This window comes from Momordica charantia, assembly GCF_013281855.1.
Source record: "Momordica charantia cultivar OHB3-1 chromosome 5 unlocalized genomic scaffold, Mcharantia_2.0 BLBB01000005.1, whole genome shotgun sequence".
Classification (NCBI taxonomy): Eukaryota; Viridiplantae; Streptophyta; class Magnoliopsida; order Cucurbitales; family Cucurbitaceae; genus Momordica; species Momordica charantia.
This window is the reverse complement of record NW_028275163.1, coordinates 7,248,638-7,274,067: the sequence shown is the minus strand read 5'-3', so window position 1 is coordinate 7,274,067 and position 25,430 is coordinate 7,248,638. Positions and strand designations below refer to the sequence as shown.

Here is a 25,430-nt window from a genome sequence, read left to right as displayed (position 1 = left end):
TCTTTCTTTCCCTGACTATAAATCTTAAAAGATCAAGTTTGTTGATCATTTAATATTTTTGACAATTACGAGAGAGTAATGCAAAAATAACACTTTATTTTAAAATATAATGAATTGTCAAATATTTAATAGTAGTAAAAATAAAGTTGCTCCTTAATGAGAAGCCAAGTTTTATCGAGGTAAGAAAACATGAAATTTGAAATTTGAATAGTTATCAAATTTTTTAAAAATCAAAAATCAAAATCAAAATAATTATCAAACCGCTTCTCAATAATTTGTTTCATTGTGAAAGTACAATTTTGATATTTACAATAAAAAAAATTAGTCGAGATAAAAATAAATATCAACTTTAGAATTACTAGTAAGCTATAGTAATTTGATGGTTTTATTTTGAAGTTTAAAAATATAAAAATAAATTAAGTAGTTAAATTTTTTTATATAGTTCGGCTCTTTTCTCTCTCACCAACTTTTTCATATTCTCCATATTCATCTCATAAAATCGACATTTCAATAATTGACATCACTCACTAATTCCAATAAATGTGACATTACTTGAGAATTTTCTATAAGTAAAATACAAGTACAATTAAACAACACTTAACACATATTCTTAGATTTTTGTCCTTTTTTGTTCCTAAAAAATAATGTTGTATGAAATGAAATAAAATTTTGCTTTCATTTCTTATTTGAGTCATGGAAAAAGAAAATGAGAAAAGAAAAAAAACTGTCATCTTTAAATTTTTTGAATAAATTGATTTATGTATATAATGAAGTATTGTCCGCAATTACAATTATTAATATTGCATGGTAAGAAAAACTAAAAGTTGAACGTTAGATCATATAATCTAATTAAAATAAAAAAACGAAATACTTTAACTAAATGAGAATAACATACCGAAGAAGAAAATAACAATGAAGTTTTTGTGAGAACAAAGTTTGGAGAAATAGTAACCAATAGGTATTTATATAGTCGTAGAAGATAAAAGAGTCACAACATTTTTGAAATTTTTCTATTAATTATAATTAAAAATAAGTTACAAGCCTTTCGAATTAATTTATGGAAACAGATATATACAACTATACATATTCTAATGTATTATATTCTACTTGACGGCATTATTAAATAATAAAAAAAATTTACAAACTCTTGAAATTTTCATATTAATTCTAATTAAAAATAACCCTCTCTATTTCTATGTAGAGAATAAAAACTGTTCATTTTTCTTTTCTTCGTGGGAGACTAGGTTCCAATGGGTTGTTGACATTAAAATTAGTTATGGTTGAAAAACACATGTTTGAGTTCTTTCATCTACATGGATATTAAATAAAATTAGTAATTAATAAATTAGGTGTATTTTATTCTTTAATTTAAGTAAAAAGACAAATTTACCACCAAATTCTTGTTAAGAAAGACTTAAAAGAAAGGAAAAAGTTGATTAACATAAAAAAATGCATATAGTAAGATTTCGACTCAAGAAGATCAGGTTGTAAAAAAGGTACTCCAATCACTAATATTGGAAAAAATAGCTATTTGTTAATATATAATACAATATAATTAATATATTTTTTTTAAATCAATGTCGTTCGTCTCTCAAAAAAAACGTTCGTAATTACATGCATAGATGGTCGTTTCGAACACATTATTTAAAAAAAAAATAGTGCCACATCATATGGTCATCTCTTAAGTGGTGCCCTGAATTTATTTTTAAAAATAGTTTTAATTTGCATTTTTCTTTTAATACGTTTTAAATGAGTATTATTTAAAAAATAAGTTAAAAAAATATTATTTAAAAAATCCATTATTTAGCATGTAGGACTGATGGGTCATAAGATTCAATTAATTTAAAATATTATATATTTTTTTATTTTAAAAACAATAGATTATTCAAACTTTACATTTTGATCTGGTTTAGTCATATCAATTTGACTATATTTAGATTAGCTTGAAATGCTTAAATTTAGATTTGATTTTATAGGCATATAAAAATTATAGTTAATAATGTATAGTTTAATTCATGTTTAATAATATTTTAGAAGTAATCTTGATTTATTACTACTTCTTTAATATATTTTTTACTGTATGAATTCTTAACTAAACTAAAAATAACTAGAAATAGTATTTTTAACTTAATTTTAAGAAACAGAAAACTAAGATTAAAATAGTTATAAAAAAGGGAGTTTTAACGATTAAGACATTCCAAATCTCCACTATTGTAGTTAAAACAATTAGATAATGCTTTCTCCTCTCAATTTACGTCTCAATTTACGTCCCGCAATCAATGAATCATAATGAAAACTTTGATTTCGTGTTTGCTAAATTGTAGGAATGAAATAGAATGGTGGGACTCACCTCAAACTTTGTAATCAAAAAGTGTAATCTCATTACACTCATACAACTCATCAACCTCATTCTCATTACTAATTCCGTGGACCCATGTATATTATAATTAATGTACAACTTTTAGTATTTCTCTCTCGTATATGAATTAGATCCATATAATTTTTAGGTTGGATTCAGTGAAAGGCGTGGATTCTGGAATTAGGAATTTGAGGAAGGCGGTGATCAAGAAGGCTATTGCCTTGCAGGAGAAGATCGACTCAATTGTTGCTGCCGACGAAGCCACTGACGAGACTCTAGAAGTTCGTAATGCTTCTGATGCCGGGGAAAGTGGTGTGGAAGAAACTCCGGTGCTCGAGGATAGAATTTCAGAGCATGAAGATGAAAGTTCTTCTGCTGATATCACTACTACTGAACCTGCCGATGGTTGCAATGAGCTTGAAAATGCAGACGGAGTAGCATCAATGCCTCTTTCTATTGAAAAGGAGGGAACGATTATTGAGGAATCCATGCCTTGTCCCAGTCAATCGAATGTTGTTGCGGAAGTTCCTGATGCTGATGATGATTTACTGAAACCTCAAGTTCCAGAGCACGGCGTGAACTCGCCTTACAAAATCACAGGAGAAGATGAATTGGCTGAAATGGTTTCTGAACAAAAGGTGCCTGAAGAAGCTGGTGACAAGGACATGGTGCATCATGAGACTGAGGCCGCAGAAGAGTACCCGGAAATGAGTGAAGTCGAGAGTCAGACGGATTCTTCTAATAGCCCTCCAAGTTCAGAAAAAGGGATTGCAGAATGTGCAGCTGTGGATGAGAGAGAGGGCAGTGGAAATGAAGAGGACCATATAAAAGAAGAAGAAGAAGATGGCAGAGTGAAGGGACGAGAAGAGGATGGGCAGAGCAGAGAGCTACTTGAAAGGGTGGTAATGGACAACAAGAAAATGATGGAGATGATGGCGCAGCTGTTCGAAAGGAATGAAATGCAAACACGGATGCTGTGCTCCCTGTCACACAGGGTTGAGCAATTAGAAAAGGCATTTGTGTACGAGACGCTAAGAAGGAAGAAGAGGAGGAATAGCACCCCTGTAGATGGCTCAGGAAAGTGTGGTAAACAATGACAATATCATGGATCAATTTACTGATGTTAAAATTTAGAAATGCAATTTTGAGTGCCATTTCTGTACTTTCTGAATAAGAGATTGTTTCTTTCATTTTGTGATAATTACTTCTCCAGTTCAATCTTATGACATGTAATCAGATACAAAATACAGTTGAATCCTCTGTTCTAGTAATGATTTCTGGATTTTCAGATCATTGATGAGTTCTGTATGTTGTTTACAAGAAAAGAGTTCTAGATCATTCTAGTTTCTGAATGAATTTCTTCACTGTTATTCGTAAATGATGAATGGCTCTTGTTTCTTTAATTCATAATGAAGGGTGACAGGTCAAAATGACTTCTGCAGGCAGTAGACATTGTTTGTTCAAATATTGGCTTACATTGAGAACTTTACAACTGTGATCTTTCAACTTTGGAGGTGATGAGGAGATGACGCAGATGAGTATCTCAAAACTTACAACCTTTAGTTGCTTTTCCCATTATACCAATTTTGATAAATGGATTCAGAATACTCCATTATCAGATAAATACAAGGGAAAATAGTATAGTTCTAAAGTTGGCTTTTTGTGAGATCCCGGCAAGAATTGTAAGCGAGAAACGTGAGGTCTAGCATTGTTTTTTTGCAGTTCTATCAGAAGAATGGAAGAACATGTAATATTTGGTGATCTGAATAATCATGGTTCTCTTGACTAGTTAATGTTCATCAAGGGAAGAAACACTTTACATCTATTCGAATAAAAAGGAAACTAAGAGTGGTTTGCATAACGAAATGATAAATATTTGCTAGTGTTTCTGAGACTTGTAGATTAAGATATCCATCGATTTTGAAACAGATGCGTTATTGTTTTGCCTCTGATCCACTCCAACTCGGTAGGAGATAGAGAAACTTCATTGGCTATAACAGATACGGCTTTGATTGCTCCTTTATATCCGCATTCAGGGATGACAAATGGGAAGTCGCTGCAACAAATATGACATAAAAATTTGTTATACACATAGCATGTCTTATTCTTCTTCTTCACCAAACATGTAAGCTTGTTTCTTTTTCATTTGATCTAACAGGAGAGCTGAAACCAATACCTCCCCCACATGATGCGGTTTGCTCCAAAGCTGGATACAACTTGAGAGAGCAGGTGGGACAAATCCTGGTATGGAAACGGCATTCTTGATATCCTAAATAGCGCACTGAACTTCACATGTATCTGTCACATATTAAAATATAGCTATCATCAATTCATCATGTAGATCAGACTAAGTTGAAAGAAGTACTTTTCCCTGATTGCATGGATTCATAATTTGAGATTAAAGTTGATATTTTTCATTATCTATGCTTGCTATCAGAACTAACATTCTGACCTAAGTTGGTATTTTCCAAAACGGGGATCAAGGTACCTTTATACGAAGTAATGATCAAAGGATTACTTTTACCTGGGGAAAACTTGCAAGCTCCAAAAGCTGGGATATTGCAAGGCTATCCTCTTCATTTCTGAAAAAGTTTGATAACATGTAGTATAGGCATCAACCAAGCAAGTAATTAGAACTTCTACAAAACCCATGTTTTCGTAGTTGGCTTACTCTGGGGGTTTGCAGAAACCCAAATGATCGAGCAGTACAATGGTTGAAGGGAACTCTGTGCAAAGCTCTTTAATCTCTTCAACATGAAGGCTTAGTCCCTAATAGAGAGGATTTACCTCTATTATATCTACATTACTGATAGAAAAGTAATTAGGACACATTTGACGGTACCTTCATGCACATGAAACCCACAGGAACTCCGAGCTTTCCAGCTGTAGAGAACAATGCCTTCCCCACCTCATTTGTCATCTACAATATCAGCGAATAAGCACAAATACATAAACAAGACACGATGCAACACAGACACGCCATTAAAATTTAGAGCATGGACATGGAGAGGTCATATTTGTTAAAATATACATGTTAAATATATATCGGGAAGAAAATTCAAAGTCAACAAGCTTCTCCATTACATTCTTAAAAAAAATGAGTTTGATACATTTGACTCTCAAAACTTATTATTTTATCCTATACTACTATTTATATCTATTTGTTATACCTAACTAGTGTTCGAATGTGCTTAACGGGTGTTCGAACATGCTTAACAAGTATTGGAAATATATTCACGTTGTTTTATTAGTGTATGACTATTGGGCTAACAAGTGACCGATCAGTAAGTGTCGAATTCAAGTGTCTTACAGGCATCGATCATGGACGCATTATCCAAACTGAAGTGTTTGTGTTTCTTAGATGATTAGAGATGATAGGAAAACATATTGAAGTGAAAATCGGAAGTAGATCAGAGTAATCAAGACAGGAACTATCATTCAGATACCTTTTGACCTGATGGCCATAAGTATGGATTAAAGCGAACAGCAGAATATCCATCCTATAAGGAAAAGAGAAATTACATCAAGATAATTTTTTTGAGTTAGGAACGTATGTAATTGTATAGAAAAACTAGCAAAAAACCTTTGTTACGAGATGTTCCAGCTGCTGTATTCCACTTCCATCTTCTTCTGGATTTGCTAGGCAACAACCAACGAATTTGTTTGGATACTTGTTAATTACACTGTCCACAGGAAACTCTAATGATGAAGACATTGGGATGTCATAGCAGTATAGTTTAGGAAAAGCATTAGAACAATCGACTCCAAATAGGGCAATTAGCACTTATGTGAGTTTGGGATATCTTTTAGAGTAGGATTTTTAAATAGAATACTTTTTCTATAAGCATTTTTGGCAAGTGGGTGATTTTTAGGATTTTGAAATTCTCTTTTGTGCGTGTAGCCATACATTATGAAAGTGTTTTTGGGTGATTAAAAGTACTTTCCTCCTTTATAAATAGTTGAGTGAGTTTCTGATGACTGGAGAGTGCTTTTCTATAAGCATTTTAAGAAATATATATGACTAAGTACTTTATGGAAGCTTGTTTAGTGCCTTCAGAAATTTTAAAGAGACATTTAACAATATAGGAAACATCATATATTTGAATTAATACATAAAAACACTTATAAACGCCATGCCAAGCTCGTGGAACATCTAATATGCTTATTTTATATTAGCAGTAAGAAACTGACCTGGTCACATAAGAGTGGTCAAATTTATGGTTTATGGGCTGCACAATAAGCGCACCATCTACACCTGCTTCTTCCATACACTGTCAGGGTTTGTTTGGGAAGAAAATGATGTTAAAATTTCATGAATTGTAGAATAGATATGATAACTTTGAGGAATGCTTTAACATAAACAAATAACTTGGAATCTATCCAATAATTTAGACCGGTTTTTTAGCTGTTTCTTTGGTTCGTACTTCCTAGTTACTTCAACTGAATAACTTAGAACTCTGTAGTTTAAATTTGTGATTCCAACTACAGTTGACAATTAACCGACCACTCTGTAGTACAAGTGGTTCGAAATATCTGAATTGTAGACTTTGTAAAGATGTATCAAGAATTGTGAGATGGTACGATCTTATCCTCCTCGGGTTTGAGCCTGCTTGGAACTCCTTTTGTTTGGCAGTTCTTTGGATGTTAAATACCATTGGGATCGAATATAAATCAAGTAGAAATTATCTTTTGGAGAGATGGCTGAGTGGTTGATAGCTCTGGCTTGAAAATCGGTATAGTTCGAAACGAAGAACTATCGGGGGTGGCGGCGGGAGTCTGACATTCGAGCCAATTCATTCTGGTTTGGCTCAATGAGCTGCCTTTGAGCGGTACTTCTCCTATCGACTCATAGAAAGTCGAACCAATCTGTTTTGTTCCACTTTGAAGCATAACTTGTCATTCCGCCGATGTGGGCGTAGGTTGACTTGGCAATTAGTAAATTGAATAGAAGTAATCAGATTGAAGGAATACCTGGAGCAAGAAATCGAAATGGCCAGTCAAAGTAGGTTCTTGGCCAGGAAAGTAAGGGTAATTTGCAGCAGCCTGGAGAGTGAATGAACCAAAATGTGAGTCAGCTTCCATTGTTAACGTAACAAAAATTGCAGGAATTTAGGGAGTGTTGTTGAAGAATGGATGGTGTTGATTTTACCTCTTGGGGAGACGCCCAAACGTGGAGATGGGAATCGATGACTTTGCCATTTGAAGAGGAAGAAGAAGTCATTATGCGTTTGGATTTGGGGTTAGTGCTGCTAAATTGAGATTGAGATGCAGATATTGTGGCAATGGCAGAGGAACGAAGAGAGCAAAGAGATGGCAGTGGAGCAAGTTTCAGGAGCCTCGCAGCCGCCACTGCCATTTCAGATTAGGGTCCATGGCAATGCGACACATGGGGTATTCTAAACAAATCAAAATTGTAAAAATTAAGATTCCGTTTCATAAATTTTTTGTTTCTAAAAGTTATTCTCGTTTGTTTGTGGATTAGATTGGTTGCAGGACACCGGAGTATCGAACTACTACGGTTGAACGACCTGTTTCAAGAAGAGAAGCTGCCGATATTCGGTTGTTTGCGGTACAATAGATTGGGCGAATAAACTTGGGGTTAGTTTCTAACCAGACATATTTGAATTATAAAAAGATTAATTATTTTCCCAAAAATTATATACTTTTTAGCTTTAATTTGGGTTAAAATACTAGTTTGTATTTTGGTGCCTGTACTTTCAACTTTAGTTTATTTTAGTCTTTTAAAATGTTCGTTTTGTTCTTTGTACTTTCAATTTTGATTCATTTTAATTTCCGTTATTTTTAAAATATTTATATTGGTACTTGTACTTTTAAAAAGTGAACATTTTGGTCACTTAGTTTTATTCTAAACCTCATTTCTTTGTCACAATTTTCAATACTGACACTAAAATCAATATATTTTTTAAAATATAAACATTACTTTAGTATAAAGAATTTCCATTATGTGTAACATTTATGTTAAAATTTTGTAAATAGGAACTAAAATGATCACTTTTAAAATGTATATGGACCAAAATGAACAATTTTAATACATGGATTTAAATGAATCAAAGTTTAAAAGTACAAAAGATTAAAATAAACCTTTTCAAAGCACGGGGACTAAAATGAACCAAGACTGATGTATTTTGATCTTTAATTTTTTAAAAGAAAATGGTTATCAAAATTCCAAGTTTAGGTTTAATTATTTTTCTAGTTTCGATGCTACTTGAGCTTCATTTTAATAAAGTCCATTTGTTTAGTTAAATTTCGTAAAATGTTTATACCATTGCAAGACATCAACACCTTTTTTTTTGGTTTTGTATACTGATTTTAACGTGATAGAGATCCCTTTTTTAGGTGGGTACATTTACTTTGAATAAGATATAATTTTTCAATCAATTAGTTCATTATTATTTTATATTTAATTAAAAAAGTCTTAATTGAAAGAGTTTAAGGATATATTTTTTATAAAATGGTTATTTATTTATTTATTAAATCTCATACTTGGAGGGTTTTTTTTCCTCTTTTATTATTATTATATATATTTTTAGTACAAGGTGGTAGACCGAACTTATAATCTCTTGATTAAAAAATATATATACATGTCAATCACTACTGGGTTATGTTCGCTTTCCTATTATGATAGAATTTTTTGATAGGTGTGATTATGGGTAACTCATTGCATCATTTGGCACTTCTTGAGGCCTAGGGGTGGGTTCTGGTGAGTGAGTCAATTTCTTGGGCTTTAGGGACTACCTAGGATGAGTTGTGCAATTTGTTTGGGCTTTTGGGTGAGTGAGCCAATTTTTTTTGAACTTCAGGGGTGAGTCTAGGGAATTGGTAGTTTTAGCTTGTGCATTGAATTTCACGTGACAACTACTTGTTACATTGAATTTCACTCTCTTACATTTAGTTGTTAAGAGAATATATGGAAAATTAATTCTTAGATAGATTCGAACTCATTTCTCATAAATACTTTCATTTACTTTGGATCAATGAGTCAACCCATGATAGTTAGGGACTTGAATAGTAATCTTGCCTTTCAAATACATTTGATCTCTTTCTTATTTTTGTTAGTATGACAAATATGGGGTATAAAAATTTAAACTTTCAATGAACAGATGTTATTTACTGTTGCCCATGTTGGCACGTTGGAGCTAAGAAGCACTTTTACATTGGCATTAAGATTCAATGGCAACAATTGTTTTCGTAATAACAAGGTCATGGTTTCCATGGTTTCTTCATTAATGATATCTGAAAAGAAGAAAATAATGTAGCATCTACATCTCCCTATGTGTATATGGTGATAAAATTGCTGATGAATCTTTCATTGAGATAACTCATGCGTATTGTTATAGAGAACGAACAAAAACGACCTGAAATGAGACAAGGAGTTAAGCCTGAGATCATCGATTGAGATCATCGATTGAGGGAGACTGGTCTGCGACGTAACGGGCCGGCCCAAAGAACGACCTAGCGCCGAGGCAGAGAATGAGGAAAGTGATCGGTGGAGAAACCAACCGGGTCGAGAGGGCTCGGTCCCGATCCTTGCTCGGTCCCGACCCCTTCTCGGTCCCGATCCCTGCTCGGTCCCGACCCCTGGTCGGCTCATGGCCCAGCCTGTAAATCTCCCTCCTGCGATCAACGATCCTTCGGGCCCGGCAACGTTGAATTAGGGTTTGGCTACGGAGGTTCTGGAATCATCTTCATGGCTATAAATAGCAATGAGATCTGAGGAGGCAAGTGACTTATCCCTAGCTAATTATTTTCTCAACTCTTCCTAGCTAACTTAAGCATCGGAGCCCGTGTGACTAAGGTCACATCGGTTTAGATCGGTTTGATTTTGTAGGTATCGGTTCCCTTATCATTAAGTTAGGTGTGTGCGAGAAGAAGAGCCGAAGGGTCAAAATCCATGCATCAACACATGTTTTTGGGAAGGATTATTTTGTTGGCAAAATTCAATTTTTTGTTAGGACGACTTAGAGAAAATGCCCTTCATTATTCCATGATGAAAGTAGATTCTAGAGGTTCGGATTGTCTTGTTGAGACTAATTACATTCGGTTGACGATCTACTTTGAACTTTCTTTATAGACTTCGGATTGGAATTTTGACTTTATGTAGTCATTAACATCGTTAATAAAAGTGACAATGTGACCTGCTTTTCATTGATTTGGCATAATGTGACAAACAGGGTAGAATAAAATATACGATCGGACAAAATGGGATGCATAGTCCACCAAAGAAAATAAAGATTTGATAGTTTTAAAAGGTTAAATTACAAAAAATATCCTTGCATTTTGTCATTCATCTAAAAAACATTTGTACTATCATCCCTTCGTAAACATTTCAAAAATATCATTTGAACAAACATTGAAAAATATTTCGAACAATTAGTTGATATGCCAAAATCTAGAATGACACGACATACTCTCAAAATCTGGAATGATCTAGTAAAAATTTGTTTGGATTAAGTTTGAAAACAGAGGAAATGTAAAAGAAGTTGCCGTTCTTAAAAAGTGGATCATTGGGATAAAAATTTTTGGAAATGATTATGGGTATAAGATAAGACAATTATCTCGATTGGTATGAGGTTTTTTGGGTGGAACAAAAAGCAAAACTTAACAGACTTCGTTTTTTGAAAAAAGAGATTTTGACTATGATTCACCACCTTAGTCTTCTAGTTAAAAAACAATGTCGAAAAGACGTGCTTCTTTCCAGAATTGTGCTCACTTTCGTATGTGACTCACCCTCAAACTTTAGTCAGAGGTGAGTTGATCGGGTCTTTTCTTGTTGTTTTGTTCCTGCTAAAGTTTTTCGTCATAGAAGTCCCACTTCTATTAAGATTGAAGTTGAGTAGTACAACTCACTTGACCCTTTTACGGTGCAAAAAATTTTGAAAATTCTGTGTTGAAAACCTTTTGTTTAATGTTATGGTTTCTTCCCTTCTAGAGATTCATCTTTCCTCATTATCACTTTAGCAAAGTTTAGAGGTATCTGTGTAATTTAGGCATAATTAAATCTAAGGAAGAAGGTTTGTGACAAGACAGATACCACTTTATTTTGTCCAACTATCCACTTCCATCTATCATTGTTCTACCACATAAATGTAAAATCAACCAATATTGATCCAATATACCTATCATATAATCAGCCATCAGAGGTCTTACTTAAGAGTCTTAGTTCAAAATTTAAGTATGTTGTTTTAATAGTTTAAAGTTTAAAAATTTAATATACACTAATCCTATAACATAAATTAAATTTGTAATTTAGGGCAATTTTAATACTTATTATTTAGTTTTTGGTAACCTACTTTTGAAAATTAAACTTATAACAAAGGCTACTCACCTATGTGTTTCTTTTATTTTATTATTTACTTTTTAAAAATATTTTCAAAATTTAGGCTTTGAAAATTAAAAAAAATGTGGGTTTTAAAAACATTATTTTTATTTTTGTAACTTTTGCAAAGAAATATGAAAAAAAATAATAATAATAATAAGAAGAAGAATATAATTTCTAAAAATAAAAATAAAAAACGAAATTGTGAATAACATTTTTCTAAAACTGTCAAGAAGAATGAACTACTTTATTCAGTTGAACTATGTTCAAAAAATTCACTTATTCGTCTTTATCTTCTTATTTTTTATTTTTGAAATTTCTTTATCATTATTATTTTATTGAAAAGATAGGTATGATAAAAAAAAAAAAAGAATGATTGATGAGAATGGAGCATGGAGTTTGAAAGATGCGTGGCTTTTGATTTTGGTCAGATTTATCCTTTCATTTACTTCTATGAAGATTTGGATACGATGCTCCCCACGTGACATTGCTGGACCATTCTTTTTCTTTTTATAATTTCACATAATCATTCAAATAATTCTTTTTATTATTTTATTATTATTATTAAATTGTTTTTTCAACTGAAAAGGTTAAAGTATATTTACTTTACTACTCATGAGTTCTGTCTACCTGTTTTTAAAAGGGAATCTTTGTCCTTATCTTTGTCACTATTATTAGTAACATGATCTAGTTTTGATGAAAAATCTAGTAATGATAAAAGAAAATTAATAAATTCATGGACAAAGAAGTTAACGAGTCTGTCAATATCTACTATAGTAAGATTTAACAAAAATATAGAGATTAATTTAAATTTTGGCTATGAATATTGTTCATTCAGTAGACGACATTTACTTTTTTTCTTTAAGATGAGAGGTACTAAAAATAGAAAATTTTTTTATCTTTTTGGTTGTCGGTGATTTAGTTATTAAGTTTCAAAATATTACATTTTTTATCTTTAAGAATTAAAACCTGCTCCATTTTAGTCTTAGATTTTATTTTTTTTTTTACAATAACATGTGCCGTGGGAGTTCAAACATTGGACGTTTTGATTGAAAATATATGACATAATCAATTGAGATAAGCTGGAATTGTCATTTTAGTATTAGTTTAATTTTTTAGGAGTTAGTTTTTTAAAAAAATTAAAAACTCGCTCTCTTCCTCTTGCTATTTTAAAAGTTTTTAAAGTTGTGTCATCACTTATTTTTATTTGCTCGTTAAATATGTCACATCGTATTTTTGTTGAGTTCTAATAAAAATTAACATGAGGAAGCAAAATATAGTATTTTCTAAATGTTATGGAGATAAGTGTAAGATTTTGATATTAAAGGACCTAAGAGAACTATTTATCCCCCTCCAAGGACTAAAAAAGTAGTTTTTCCTAAAAATTTTAAATTACACAAATAAAATTAACAAAAAGAACCAAATATAATGATAAAAAATATATGGTTGGTTAAATTATAAACGTGGTTTCTAAATTTTGATCCTCTCATCTTTTGTTTGAGTACATTGTACCTATCTAGTCGATAGATATATTATATCATGTTTTATAAATTCATTTTATTTTTTATAAAATAATTAATAATACTTTTCTAATAATGAAAACTTATCTAAAGGTAAAATTTGTAAATGCTCTCAGTAGTTTACGGTAAAGAATTGCAACGAGTACAAGTCCACAAGACTTAAAAGTTAGAATCACTTTTTCAAAGAAAAATAAATAAGAATGGGAGTTGAAAGGGATAGGTCGTTGTGGAAAGAGAAAGGTAAAAGAAAGGTACAGCAGATGGGATGAAGCCACGTGTATTGGAAAGCTGCAAATGCAACCTATAAAACCAACCAAGATTTCTCAAAGCGACCCAATTATCAATGGACGGATCGACACGATGGACAGATCGACCGAATTAATTTCTTATGTAGATCCAGAAGATTACTTGAAATAAGACGATAGTTACGTTATATGATTCGAGTTTAAAGAGATGAAATTAGGTAGAGGTATGCTTATGAAAATTTCGTATCTAAGTTGATACGAGAATGTTTATAGAAGAAGTGCTTTCCGGAGAAGTATTTATGAGTTGATTATGTGAATAAGATTTATGTGCATTAAACTGAGAATGAGGAATATACATTTGTACAAGTTGGAATCTAATAGAAGCAGCCAATTGATGAAGCCATGTCACAATATCAACTACCATTGATCTGAAACTCTGCTGCTGTATTACTGAAGGATCATTAATTCTACTATTTACATCATACCCCTACCCCTCATGAACATGACTTTATCAAACCCAAGTTGTATAATACCTTCTCCGATCTCGACCGGAACAGGTTCCCCAAAGAGAAGCTTGACCCCTCCTGCGGTGGAGAGTTTGAGCGTTGTTCGTCGTCCTTCACGAGGAGTATCGTTAGTCCAATGGCTTCTCGCACTGCCTTGATGGTTTCACTTCTTACTTGATTTCCAGATGCATCAGTCACGTAGAAGACGTTCACGGCCTGGGTTCCTCTTGTGGTAACCTCGGCTCGAGTGACGGAAAGACCGTTCTCTCTAAATATTCTCGTCACTTCGGTTAAAAGCCCGACCCTGTCTTCGCTACAAAGCTCGAGTTTTATACCCTGAATTACGAACAACAAAGTTGCATAAAACAAGTAAAAAGTAATATGGGATAGGATTAAATAGTTCTCCCAATTCGTATTAAATACCTCGGTAGTTCGTCGCTTAACTGCAGCCTCCAAGCAATGGATTACCCTCTGTCTCTCTGGTTCAGAACTTATAGGACTTCCATCTACATGCCTGATAAAGAACTCCTGCCAGAGAGTTAGAGAGATTGATGTTTCATATACTTATATCAAATGGGATTGGGGAAAACAGGTTCTCATCAGTGAATTAACTAAGAAACTTTGAATTTGACTAACAAGGTAATGTATAAAATTTAACAAACACGAAAATTCTGGACCGACCTGATAAGCCTCTGGTTCTTCGGCAATGATGGTTGCATGGTACACCACATATTGCATATCAGTCAGTGTGCAAACTATATCGAAAAGTAATTTGGGTCGATCGGGGCATCTTAGGTTGACAATGGTATATCCCTTCTCAACACAGTTCTCTACTGTCACAAGTGGCCTGCTTCGATACCTTTCGCTGCAACTCATGTAGTTCAAGTCGAAATCACGGTCTGCATACATCATTTGATGCAGCCTCCGCTCTTTATGAGTAGAGTTCCTCGAAACTGCAGTGTTGGCGCTATGCTTATCTCTGTCTCCTTTTAGAACATAGAGGAGAAGCTGTTTAATCTTAGACAGCCGATCGGGATCATCTATTGGCATTCCACTTGTGTCATCTGTGATGTAAACAACCGACGCCATTCTCGAATTGTGGGTCCATACCTCTGCAGCTACCACATTACATTTAAGATCTGTAAGAACAGCAAAAATCTCTGAAAGTAGGCCTGGCCTATCTCTTCCAGACAATTCAATCGTAGTATTTTCTGTAGCAGCTTGGATGCCTACCGACCTCCTCAACGACCGGAAACTGTGTGCCCTCGGCCCTAGTGACTGAGATAGGAAAATCTTTTACAATCCATTCAAAAAGTGAACTTAACATAAAAACACAACCAGAATTCACATGGCTCCACATAAAATTATGCTATACCAATTTGCCATTAATAAGACACAGAAAACTGTCATAAGCTTCATTTTCTGTTTTTCTCATTTTTGACAACTTGATATATACCTCATTAAAACAAAGTTAAGAAAGGACTAGGAGATCTTGAAGTTAGTTTGGAAAATTTTTGCTTTACAGACAGAATAGAAACATAGTCCAAACCTCAATGGGTCATCAAATAGAGTAGATAAAGTAGAAAAGTTTAGTGTCATAGACGAAATAGAAACCAAAACCAAACTTGAGAGACTATAAGAGTATTTTATACAGAACTTTTTAACTAACTTATCTACTCTCTTATCTACTCCTTTCCTTCAATGGAGTCATTCCAACCACACAAACTTCGATTTTCATTGTAGCTATTCATTGTTCAAACGTGCGCAAATAAGACCTAATTCTAGTGAAACTATTACAGATAAATCAGAGCATGGCATTACATCAAACTTAATGAGATTCAATGGAAGTTTTTCTACTGAAATCTGAGTATTAAGTGTGGCAAATGGCCTAAAAGTGAAAAAAATTCAAACAAAAGCTTCATATGCAATAAAAGGTGGAGATTGGTGATTGCAAATGTACCTGTTGGATTCTCTCGGCCACACCATCATCAGAAAGCTTATTCCCATGCTGATCAGTCACATGAAAAACTTAAAAATGAAAAAAAGAAGAAGCATAACAGAGAATCAATTTCAGACCCCAAAAACTAAGAAAATGAAGAAAATAGGCAGAGAAAAAGCTTACCATCCATGATCCATTCGCCATCAGAAGAAATGTAAGCTCGACGAATTATGAGATTCAAATCAGTCAGAACCTGAACCACCTCCAGCAAACTCCCGTGCCTGTTCGAACTATCAACCTACAAATTTTCTATATCCAAATAAAAAAAAAAAGGCAGCAAAATCTCGAACCCTGTTTTCTCCATATCCCAATTACGAAACAGAACGCAATTGAAACTCGAAAATTAACTGATTCTCATAAAATACCTTAATCAAAGTGGCCTTCCTGCTCGAGGTGTCATCAACAGAAACCCTGAGAATCCCAGATTGAGAGAATCAAGAGGGGACCAAACAGACAGATTCAGAGCCCCGCGAAGAAAACTAGAAACCGCGGGAGAAAAACAAAAGAAAAGAAAAACCCAGTACGCTATGGGGAAATCTGAAGCGAAAAGAGACGGAATCGGAGAAATTGAGTGGTTTACCTTGGAGGGTTCATTCTTATGAGGAGTTTTTCGAACTCGTCATCAACCGGGAGGGAAGACCAGGTATCCATTGGAGAAATTGGAAGAAGCAGAAGGCGGGGAGGATTGAAGGTGAGGAATTTCGTGGAGATGGGTATTGGGTTTATGAGAATCTGGGAGTTTCTTGGATCTTCAGAGGAGAAGGAGATTGGAGATTATGGTTTGAGGTTTATTGTTTGTTTTTGGTGTATGATCCGCGTAACACAAGTTGGTTGGGTGGAGGCGGCTCTTGAGCTGGCGGAAGAGTTAGGGACGGATACAAACACTTAATAAAACAATTTATATATATATATATATATAAACACTTGATAAATAAAAAAAAAATATTTAGTAAAATTAGCAAAATAGCAACGAGATTTAGTTTTTTCAAATATATATATATAAATACTTGATAAATAAAATATATATATATATATATATATATATTAATATACATAATTTTTTTTCAGGGTAAAAATATTTAGTAAAATTAGCAAAATAGCAACTACATTTAGTTTTTTCAAATATAGCACTATTCGAAAGAAAAAACGAAGGTCAAATTTTAAAATGACAATTCGATATATATCTATCATATATCTTACTACTGATATATGTATAGCATATTTTATACATAGACATAGATGGAATGAGTTCATAAAAAAGGAAGACAAAAGGAATGAATAAAGAAAAATTATTGCGAATAAGTGTTTTGAATGATGAACAAATAGGTATACATTCATTTATATAAAATAAGATCAATTCTCATCCGTCATTGCGTATTGCTACTTATCGAGTACATAATAGATCTTCTTCTTTTTGTTTCTACGAATAGAGTAGTATTGTTCCGTTATTACTAAAAAAATAGACCAAATATTATACATATGATATACTACTAAATATGAGTGCTTGATATACTACTGATATACTGATGTAAGTGAAGTTTCTTGCTATATTTGAAAATTTTGAAAATAGATGAAATATTTTGAAATACATAAAAGATTTTTGCTATCTATTGCAATTTCCCTTTTTTTATAACTATTTTACTTTACAAATGTATTTTCAAACAAAATAAACGGGTTAATTATGAGTTAGATTATTAATCAATGTTTGAATTTTGAGTATTGTGATTTAGGTGTTTCTTTTAATATAATATTGAAGGTGTAGATTCGAGCTCACAACCTTTTAATCCAACATAGTAGTTATAGTACTTGTATATATGTTTGATATGGTTAGATGTTGGAATTATAATATCTTTTCCCTTTGTATGGTTGAACTAAAAAGTGGTGTTGGTAGGTTAATAATTTTGGTTTTTTAATTTCTTGAAATTAAAATTATGATATCTACTCATCCTTGTTTGGTTTCTTTACTTTTTTTTCTTCTTGAATAATTTCGAAATATTAGCTCAATTTCATAAACATAAAAAAGAGTTTTTTTTTTTAATTTTGAAAAAAAATCGTTTTTAGAGTTTGTTTAATAACCACTTTTTTAATTAATACTTCCACCTATATTTTTCTTTTTATTTGGTTATAAAACTAAAAGAAATTATTGTTTTTAAAATTTGGCTTAAGAATTAAAATGTGTTTAGAAAGATATGAAAAAAAAAACGTTAAAGATCTACATTAAAAAATAAGGAACCTAACAAGGATCTATGACTACTTCTCATTACCAATTAATTTGAGATAAAATACATAAATATTAATAAATAAATAAATAAAACACTAATTTGAGATAGAATTATTTATTAATTTGAGATAGAATATATAAATATTAATAAATAAATAAAAATACACGTCAAAGAAGTTATAATAAAACTATTATAATTTTAAAAATAAAAAATTTAAAACGAAACGGTTATAAAATGATTTTAAAATTTTAGATATAATTAAAAAAAAAAATTGGAGAATGAAAGAAAGAATAAGGATAATCATTAAAAATAAAAATGTAATCCGACGTTAGTGAATTTTAGAAAATTTCAATTACATTTGTATTTCGTGTTTATAACAAATATCAAATTGAAATATAATTTAAAATTATAATTTTATATTCACTTTCCAGCTCAATTACACGTGTTACATACAAAAGAATCTAAATCTGTTTTTCCTAATTTAGGGAGGTAATTGGAATTTTTTGGGGTTAGAATTATAAATTTATGTTCATACTCTCTCAATTACACGTGTTACATACAAAATAATCTAAAGTTATTTTTCCTAAGTTATGTGCCATGTCTGATAAGACACATTGGACCTAGTGCATAATATTATAAAAGAATTGACATAATATTATAAAGAAGTGATCAATTTTTTATGACTTAGGTTATTTAAAATGAACTAAACAATTTATATACGTATTTAAATTTTCTTACAAAAACATAATATATTAATAAAATAAAGGAAATTGGTTTTCTTTTTAGAGTAGGAAATTGATTTTTTTAGCCCTCAAGAAGTATTTGATCATACTATGGATGTTAATAAAAATTTCAAGGTTTCTATTTTATGAAAAAGATTGTGGAAAAGATTTGTTGATGTAGAAATTTGAAAATTTCGTCAAATTTGCACCAAGAATAAAGGGAACAACGAGACCTTCAAAACATAGCAATAAAACCGATGGCTCTTGCCAGACTCTGATACTTAAGTTAGAATCAAAGTAGTTGAGTATGGAGGGTAGGGTATTTAGACGTAGCTAGGGACTTGTAGCGTCGAGTATCTACTTTGGAAAATCCTAATGTCATCACCATATCTTTCATTTCGAATATAAGAGAATGAATCTAGGGGAAATCATATCTTCTCTTTTGAATTCGAATGGTAGAAAATAGAGATCTTCTCACCCATAATAAAACTCATAGAAATTATTTAAGTTAATAAATAGGTAGTTTATCCCTCCTAAATAAGTTATAAAATATTTATATAATAATGATTTTATATCACATCAATCTTTATATGGTATATTTTTTTAACAGGTTACACTAGTGATGATAGGTAGAGGGATCGTTAGATCAGCAGCCAGACCCAGGATTAGGCATGACACTTGTATTGCTCTCTTGAAAATGTTGATTAATGACTCTTAATATAAATGTCAATTAATGAAAATATCAACGGACTTTTAATTCCTTTAAGAAAAAAAGAATATTTAATTTTTTAATTTTGGCTTAATATCTTATGTCAATAGAGTGAAATTGTTTGCACTAATTCATGAGTACCGGAGTTGTTTGGATGTTTACAAATTTATTTAATAAAAATGTCACATCAACGTTTCGTCGAATAGTTTTGAAAATTTCAATAACCCCTTAGTACACCAGTTCTTTCGAGCGAACTCCCAAACTATCGTCTTTCTACGCTTCATACCCACTATTTCTTCTTAAGGTAAGGTCAATTATGTAATGATTAAACTAAAAAATACTATTTACCAAAAGCATATGATCCTTTTTTGAGCGGACTTACCGAAGACGAATCCATTTTTTTTTCATTTTCAATGATAAATGAAACTTCGATAAAAAATGACAGTGAGAACGTTTGGACAAATAAGATTCATGATAGCTTTTATGACTTTGTCAAATCTTTCAAAATATCCTTAGCATTATTAAATATCGATAAAAATCCTACTAGATACTAAAATTGTTTCTTTTTGATTTGACAGGAATCAATAAAAAATAAGAAATATTTCAATCCAGTTTAATTTCATCCAAATGTAGTAGGATCGGAATGAAGAGAACTATTCTGATTTTATCGAAGTTGAAGAATAAAAGGAGAGAATCAATAGATTCCTTTTCGGGAGCGATTCAACTAGAAGCCATAGTATATCAAAACAAATTATAAATAGCAAAGGAACCATTCTAAGAAAATAACACAATAGTCATATGGTTAAAGTATTGATAAATGATTAAATTTATTGTAATCTATCAAACTTAAGTTTAATGGTGATCTAGCACATAGTCAAGGTTTACCCATCTTGGGGTGACCTCCATCCTAGCATAAGGACTTTGGCAGATTCTCCTCATCATGCATCCCCAGAGAGTGGTCATAATCCTTCTTCACTTAAGTTCGGTATATTTGATGAGAACAATAGTCTAAAGGCAACTGATATTTCAGTACATCGAGACAATCAGAATGGTTCCATCAAGGCAACTAAATATTTCAGTACAAATGGTTCTATTAAGGCAACAAATATTTCAAGACAATGGTTACATCTAAACAAACCAAATATTTTAGGACAATGGTTTCCTCGAGGCGGAGGGTATTTTGGGACAAATGGTTCCATTGAGGGCAATCAATATTTCAGAACAATTGTTCTACCGAGGCAACCCATATTTCGGGACAAATGGTTCCATCAACAAAACAATATTTCGCGACAAATGGTTTTATTGAGGCAATCGATATTTCAGGATAAATGGTTTCATCGAGGCAACATGTATTTTGGGACAAATTATTCCATCAAGGCAACTGATTTTTCGAGAAAATAGTTCCATTTAGACAACCAATTTTTTCGGGACAATTTTTCCATCCATATAACTGATATTTCAAGACAATGGCATTCCATCAAAGCAACAAATATTTCGGGACAATGATTCCTTTGAGATAACATGTATTTTGGGATAAATTATTCTATCGAAGTATTTGATATTTTAGGAACAATAGTTCCTTCAAGGCAAGCTATATTTTGGGACAAATGGTTCTATCAATGTATCTAATACTTCAAAAGACAATGGTTCCTTCAAAGTAACAAATATCTCGAGACAAATAGTTTCACTGAGACAACCAATATTTCGAGATAAATGGTTCTATCGATGTATCCGATAATTAGGGACAATGGTTCATTTGAGGCAACCTATATTTCGGGACAAACAGTTCCATCGAGGCAACTAATTTTTTGGGACAATGATTCCATCAATGGAACCGATTTTTTGAAAAAATGGTTTCATCTATGAATATTTTTACATAAATGGTATTGAAAAGAAACAACTTTTTATTTTGTAGTTAGCCAAGTTGGTTGTGATTTTAACTTTTCAATCTTTAATCTTTTTAAATTGAAGTTTTGAACTTAATAATAAGTGATGAATTAAATTCCCAATGAAAACAAATCTTAAAAAAAAAAAAACACCACCACCAAAATCACTAAAATCACTAAAATTTAGCCAAAAAGAACTAAAATCTACACACAACAATCCGTACTCTAGTTCATAGAACTTTTATGATAAAAGTACGCATAATTCATCCATAAAATTAAATAAGGAATTACATAAATAACATAAAATATATATGAATTCTCAAATATAGCATAAAATCTAAAATTTTATAAAAATAGTACAATTTAATTAAATTCTAACTTTATTTTAGTACAAACATGTAGGGTAGAAATTCAAACTCACGACCTTTTGGTAACAGATAAATGTCTTAACCAGTTAAACTATATTTAAGTTAGCAACTAAATTCTAATTTAAATGATGTATATTAAGAAAAGTCAAAATTAGGCCTTACTTACATTTAAGTTAGCAATTAAATTCTAATTTAAATGTGAAGTGATGCATATTAAGAAAAGTCAAAATTAGGCCCTACTTAAAAAAATTGTGTTACTAAAAGAAAAAAATAGTGAAATTTTTAGTACATATTTTTATGCCATAAGTCAGATGATATGAATGCAAGCTCAGGAATTTACTGGAATGGCCACTGATCAAACCCCTCAGGCTTCTTTACAAGGATCTCATTGTACTCTGGTCTTGATGTCTGCAATTGATTCACCTAAAATTAGAATGCCTTCCAACTTATGTAAATGAGTAGAGGAAGACAATGAGATAAAATAGACACCAACTGTTATCATATTGTGGACAATTAACAAGATAAACCCAACTTTATCAATACTCGAACACCAATCATTATGAATTAAGACGTCGAAAGCTAATCGAAAACAAACTTCTGCACCAAAAATGCATAATGAACTCTATTTTATGAATCTATCTAAACATTTTGTTGAAAAGAGAAAATGAGATCTAAGACTAAAAAAGATGAAATTTATCTTCAATATTGATTCCTACCATAGTGAGCCGCATCAAGAATTGTCAACTATCTATTTCTTGAGTTCAAGAACAAGTGAGAGTGGGGATTTGAATCTTCGACCTTTTGGTCAATGATATATTCCTAACCAGTTAAAGGTTTGTCAAGAATTATCCAACCAGTTAAAAGGATATGTGAAGATTCTTTCCTAACCATATGAATACGACGATGCATCAGATTCTGGTTATCTCAAACTCTAACTACACCCCTAGTGAACTGAGTACGCAGAACCAAATTAGACCAACTTATTAGATCTAAGAAGGTGAGAGAAGTAATTTCTACTCTCCTGAATTATGAACAGAAACTATTCAACAAAATTTATGAACTCATTCGGAAAACTAAATTCAGTCATCAATATGGTCACATTTTGTACCCAAAAAAGTATGGCCACATTTCAAGAAGTTCGAATATTACTCTAGAAATGCCCTTTTGGTCCTCAAGTTTGATATAGCATGCATATGCCAATGTGCTGGGAAGGCAAATCCTCCCAAGTAAACAATATAGCTATGGAAAATTCGAAATAAGGTCACATTTAGCTTAACATGGCAAGTAAAAGGCCAAATTTAATTATTTATAGATGTAGTACATGGACAATTCATTTCACTAAAACAGCTTTTGCTGCAGTAAAAGGCCAACTTGAAGTTACAAGCATCTTCAAGAACTAGCATCATTCTGAGTTTTCCAGGCTCTCTACAACAATTTTCAAAGATCAATCCACGTCAAAACTAATCCTAGTTACCTTAATCAAGAAGATAATCCTAGATCATTCACTTATTTCAATAACCAACAAGATGCTATCCCCACTTGAAGAAAGAAAAATCCATTACTTGAGATCATTCCTACTTAGAAAATCAAACAAGTAGCCCCTCAGATCCTGAAGAGGAGATACATTCCAACGAACCTGTCAGTAATTACCTTAATTTACTTATTTCTCAATGGAAACGAACCAGAATTTGCACCAACTACCCTCAGGCTGCAGTATAACTTATCTTATAAGAACTTATCTCCAATGTTCCAAGCCTTTACAATTAACCATTATAGCATACAAGTTCCTAAGACTGTTCACGAAGCCCTTCTCCATCCTAAGTCAGAGAAGGTTGTGAAGGATGAAGGATGAAATCCAAATTAAAAAAGAAAAAAGAACGGAATTTCTAAATATTTTTGCCGACAGAAAAAAAAGGGTTGTAGCTCCCAATGGATATTCACTATTAAATACAAGACTGACGAGAGTGTAGGAAGGCTCAAAGTTAGACTAGTTGCAAAAGGGTTCATCCTATGATACAAATCTGACTATAAAAAAACCTTTGCACATGTGGCAAAACTAATCACCATCCAAGTTCTTCTCTCTCTTGCACTCAATATAGATTGGATTCTTCACAAACTCGTAAAAAATGTTTTCCTTCACAGAAAGTTGGAAGAAGTTTACATGGAAGTACCCATAGCGATTGAGACAAACAAGAGCAGAGAGAAAGTGTGCAAACTATACATCACAGAAATCTCTCTATGGTCTTAAACCGCCCCTAGAGCTTAGCCTGGTCTGAAAGATTCACCTAAAGATAATGGCATCTTGTAGATAGATTCATCTACCTATCTCATACGAGACCAAGCATCATCTTTGAAATTCACATGGTTGGTAAATTCATGAAAAATCCCCCTTAAGAAGGATATATGCAAGCAGTTTGCCACATATTGGGACACCTAGAGAACGACTTAACTTCAAGAAAATAGAAAGGTCTGCTGAAATGATCTATACACATGCAGACTAGCAATGTATATAAACGGAAAAATATAATCACATGGGAAATCAAGAAAAAACATGGGTTAATCAACACCTACAACCCAGCTTACCAGGAACTGTTCTAAAAAGTTTTAAAATGAAAAAAGAACTCATGTAAAAGGGCATACAAAAAACCAGCCCTACCACTCATAACTGATAATTACAAAACAACTCCTAAGCTGCCAAATATACTCCCTAGCTCTCTCCTTCCCTAAAGATTCTATTATTTCTCTCGGTCCAAATCCCCAATAAAATAGCAAAAGCAAGTCTGCCACAAAAACCTTCCCCCTCTCAAAAAAGAGGGAACAAAAGCACCTATTCCAGCATCACACGACAATCAGGCACCCCAAACAGCTCAAAGAAACAATCCGATATATCCTAGGAGAATTGACAATGTCATTAAATATGATCTAGATCCTCACTCTGCGAAGCACTATCACTGCAGCCTGATGTGTTCTAAAAAGTAATTTGGGGTAATTTTTTAGGCCATTCTCCCTTCTGAAGTAATTGGAAATCACCAAATACAGGTTGGCTTTCTAACCAATTAAATGTATTCATTTTATTTCCTTCCGTATCACAGATACTTAGTGTATATATACTTGAATTTTCTCCCAGTTTCACCCATGAATACAGAAATCTGTTCTTTGTTTAATATTTTGCTCTCTCCCTTCGTCTCTTCAACCATTCCACCCTTTGGTCCTATAAATCTAACAATTACCAATGATTAACTGTTTAAACAAAAGCGACATCGGTGTAAATTGTTTTCATAAGTTTAGTTTGAACCAGTTACTGGATACATTGTCTTTTTTTTGGATAGGAAACAAATTTCATAAATTAACATACACGAAACTTCTGCAAACAAGATCCTAAACAGGTCATTAACGGAGAGACTTACGAGATCTTTGAAGAGAATAAAAGCTACGATAGAGAGGAGAACAAAAAGGATCTCAAACTACGCCATACTCAAGAATCTCACCACCGCTTTTAGAAACCCTCCCAACGCCGAATCATTTCCACCCCTGATCCGGCCGCCTGTCCGAGCCAT

At 32.4% G+C, this 25,430-nt stretch overlaps 3 protein-coding genes, 1 long non-coding RNA gene and 1 pseudogene across 9 annotated transcripts; 2 read left to right on the top strand and 3 right to left on the bottom strand.

Moving 5' to 3' along the window:
• Nucleotides 1–2,336: 2,336 nt before the first annotated feature.
• Nucleotides 2,337–4,173, top strand: LOC111014664 (uncharacterized). The gene is made up of 3 exons (XM_088123920.1): nucleotides 2,337–2,360; nucleotides 2,491–3,445; nucleotides 3,802–4,173. Exons 1-3 carry the CDS (start codon nucleotides 2,337–2,339, stop codon nucleotides 3,855–3,857), a joined length of 1,035 nt encoding a protein of 344 aa, XP_087980046.1. The 3' UTR covers nucleotides 3,858–4,173.
• Nucleotides 4,102–7,715, bottom strand: LOC111014678 (catalytic/ hydrolase). The gene is made up of 10 exons (XM_022289473.2): nucleotides 7,509–7,715; nucleotides 7,331–7,402; nucleotides 6,551–6,630; nucleotides 5,943–6,042; nucleotides 5,806–5,859; nucleotides 5,202–5,279; nucleotides 5,031–5,128; nucleotides 4,884–4,941; nucleotides 4,536–4,657; nucleotides 4,102–4,415 (listed from the first exon to the last, which is right to left on the bottom strand). The coding sequence occupies exons 1-10, from the start codon at nucleotides 7,713–7,715 to the stop codon at nucleotides 4,262–4,264; spliced, it is 1,023 nt and encodes a 340-aa protein (XP_022145165.1). The 3' UTR covers nucleotides 4,102–4,261.
• Nucleotides 7,610–10,527, top strand: LOC111014679 (uncharacterized). Its single transcript, XR_002601929.2, has 3 exons — nucleotides 7,610–7,750; nucleotides 7,842–7,957; nucleotides 9,718–10,527. It is a non-coding gene; the product is annotated as an uncharacterized LOC111014679 (long non-coding RNA).
• Nucleotides 10,528–13,769: 3,242 nt separating this feature from the next.
• Nucleotides 13,770–16,841, bottom strand: LOC111014711 (ACT domain-containing protein ACR4). 5 transcript variants are annotated; one of them, XM_022289514.2, is made up of 7 exons: nucleotides 16,547–16,841; nucleotides 16,332–16,377; nucleotides 16,090–16,204; nucleotides 15,928–15,995; nucleotides 14,649–15,245; nucleotides 14,391–14,495; nucleotides 13,770–14,303 (listed from the first exon to the last, which is right to left on the bottom strand). In XM_022289514.2, the coding sequence occupies exons 1-7, from the start codon at nucleotides 16,615–16,617 to the stop codon at nucleotides 13,956–13,958; spliced, it is 1,350 nt and encodes a 449-aa protein (XP_022145206.1). In that variant the 5' UTR covers nucleotides 16,618–16,841; the 3' UTR covers nucleotides 13,770–13,955. The 5 variants fall into 5 exon arrangements, with proteins under 5 accessions (XP_022145206.1, XP_022145207.1, XP_087980667.1 ...); XM_022289515.2 differs by having other exon boundaries at nucleotides 16,090–16,215; nucleotides 16,547–16,839; XM_088124541.1 differs by having other exon boundaries at nucleotides 15,928–15,975; nucleotides 16,090–16,215; nucleotides 16,547–16,839.
• A 5,167-nt stretch (nucleotides 16,842–22,008) lies between these two features.
• Nucleotides 22,009–25,430, bottom strand: LOC111014688 (uncharacterized; annotated as a pseudogene). The gene is made up of 2 exons (XR_015790799.1): nucleotides 25,281–25,430; nucleotides 22,009–22,281 (listed from the first exon to the last, which is right to left on the bottom strand). The product of XR_015790799.1 is annotated as an uncharacterized LOC111014688 (transcript).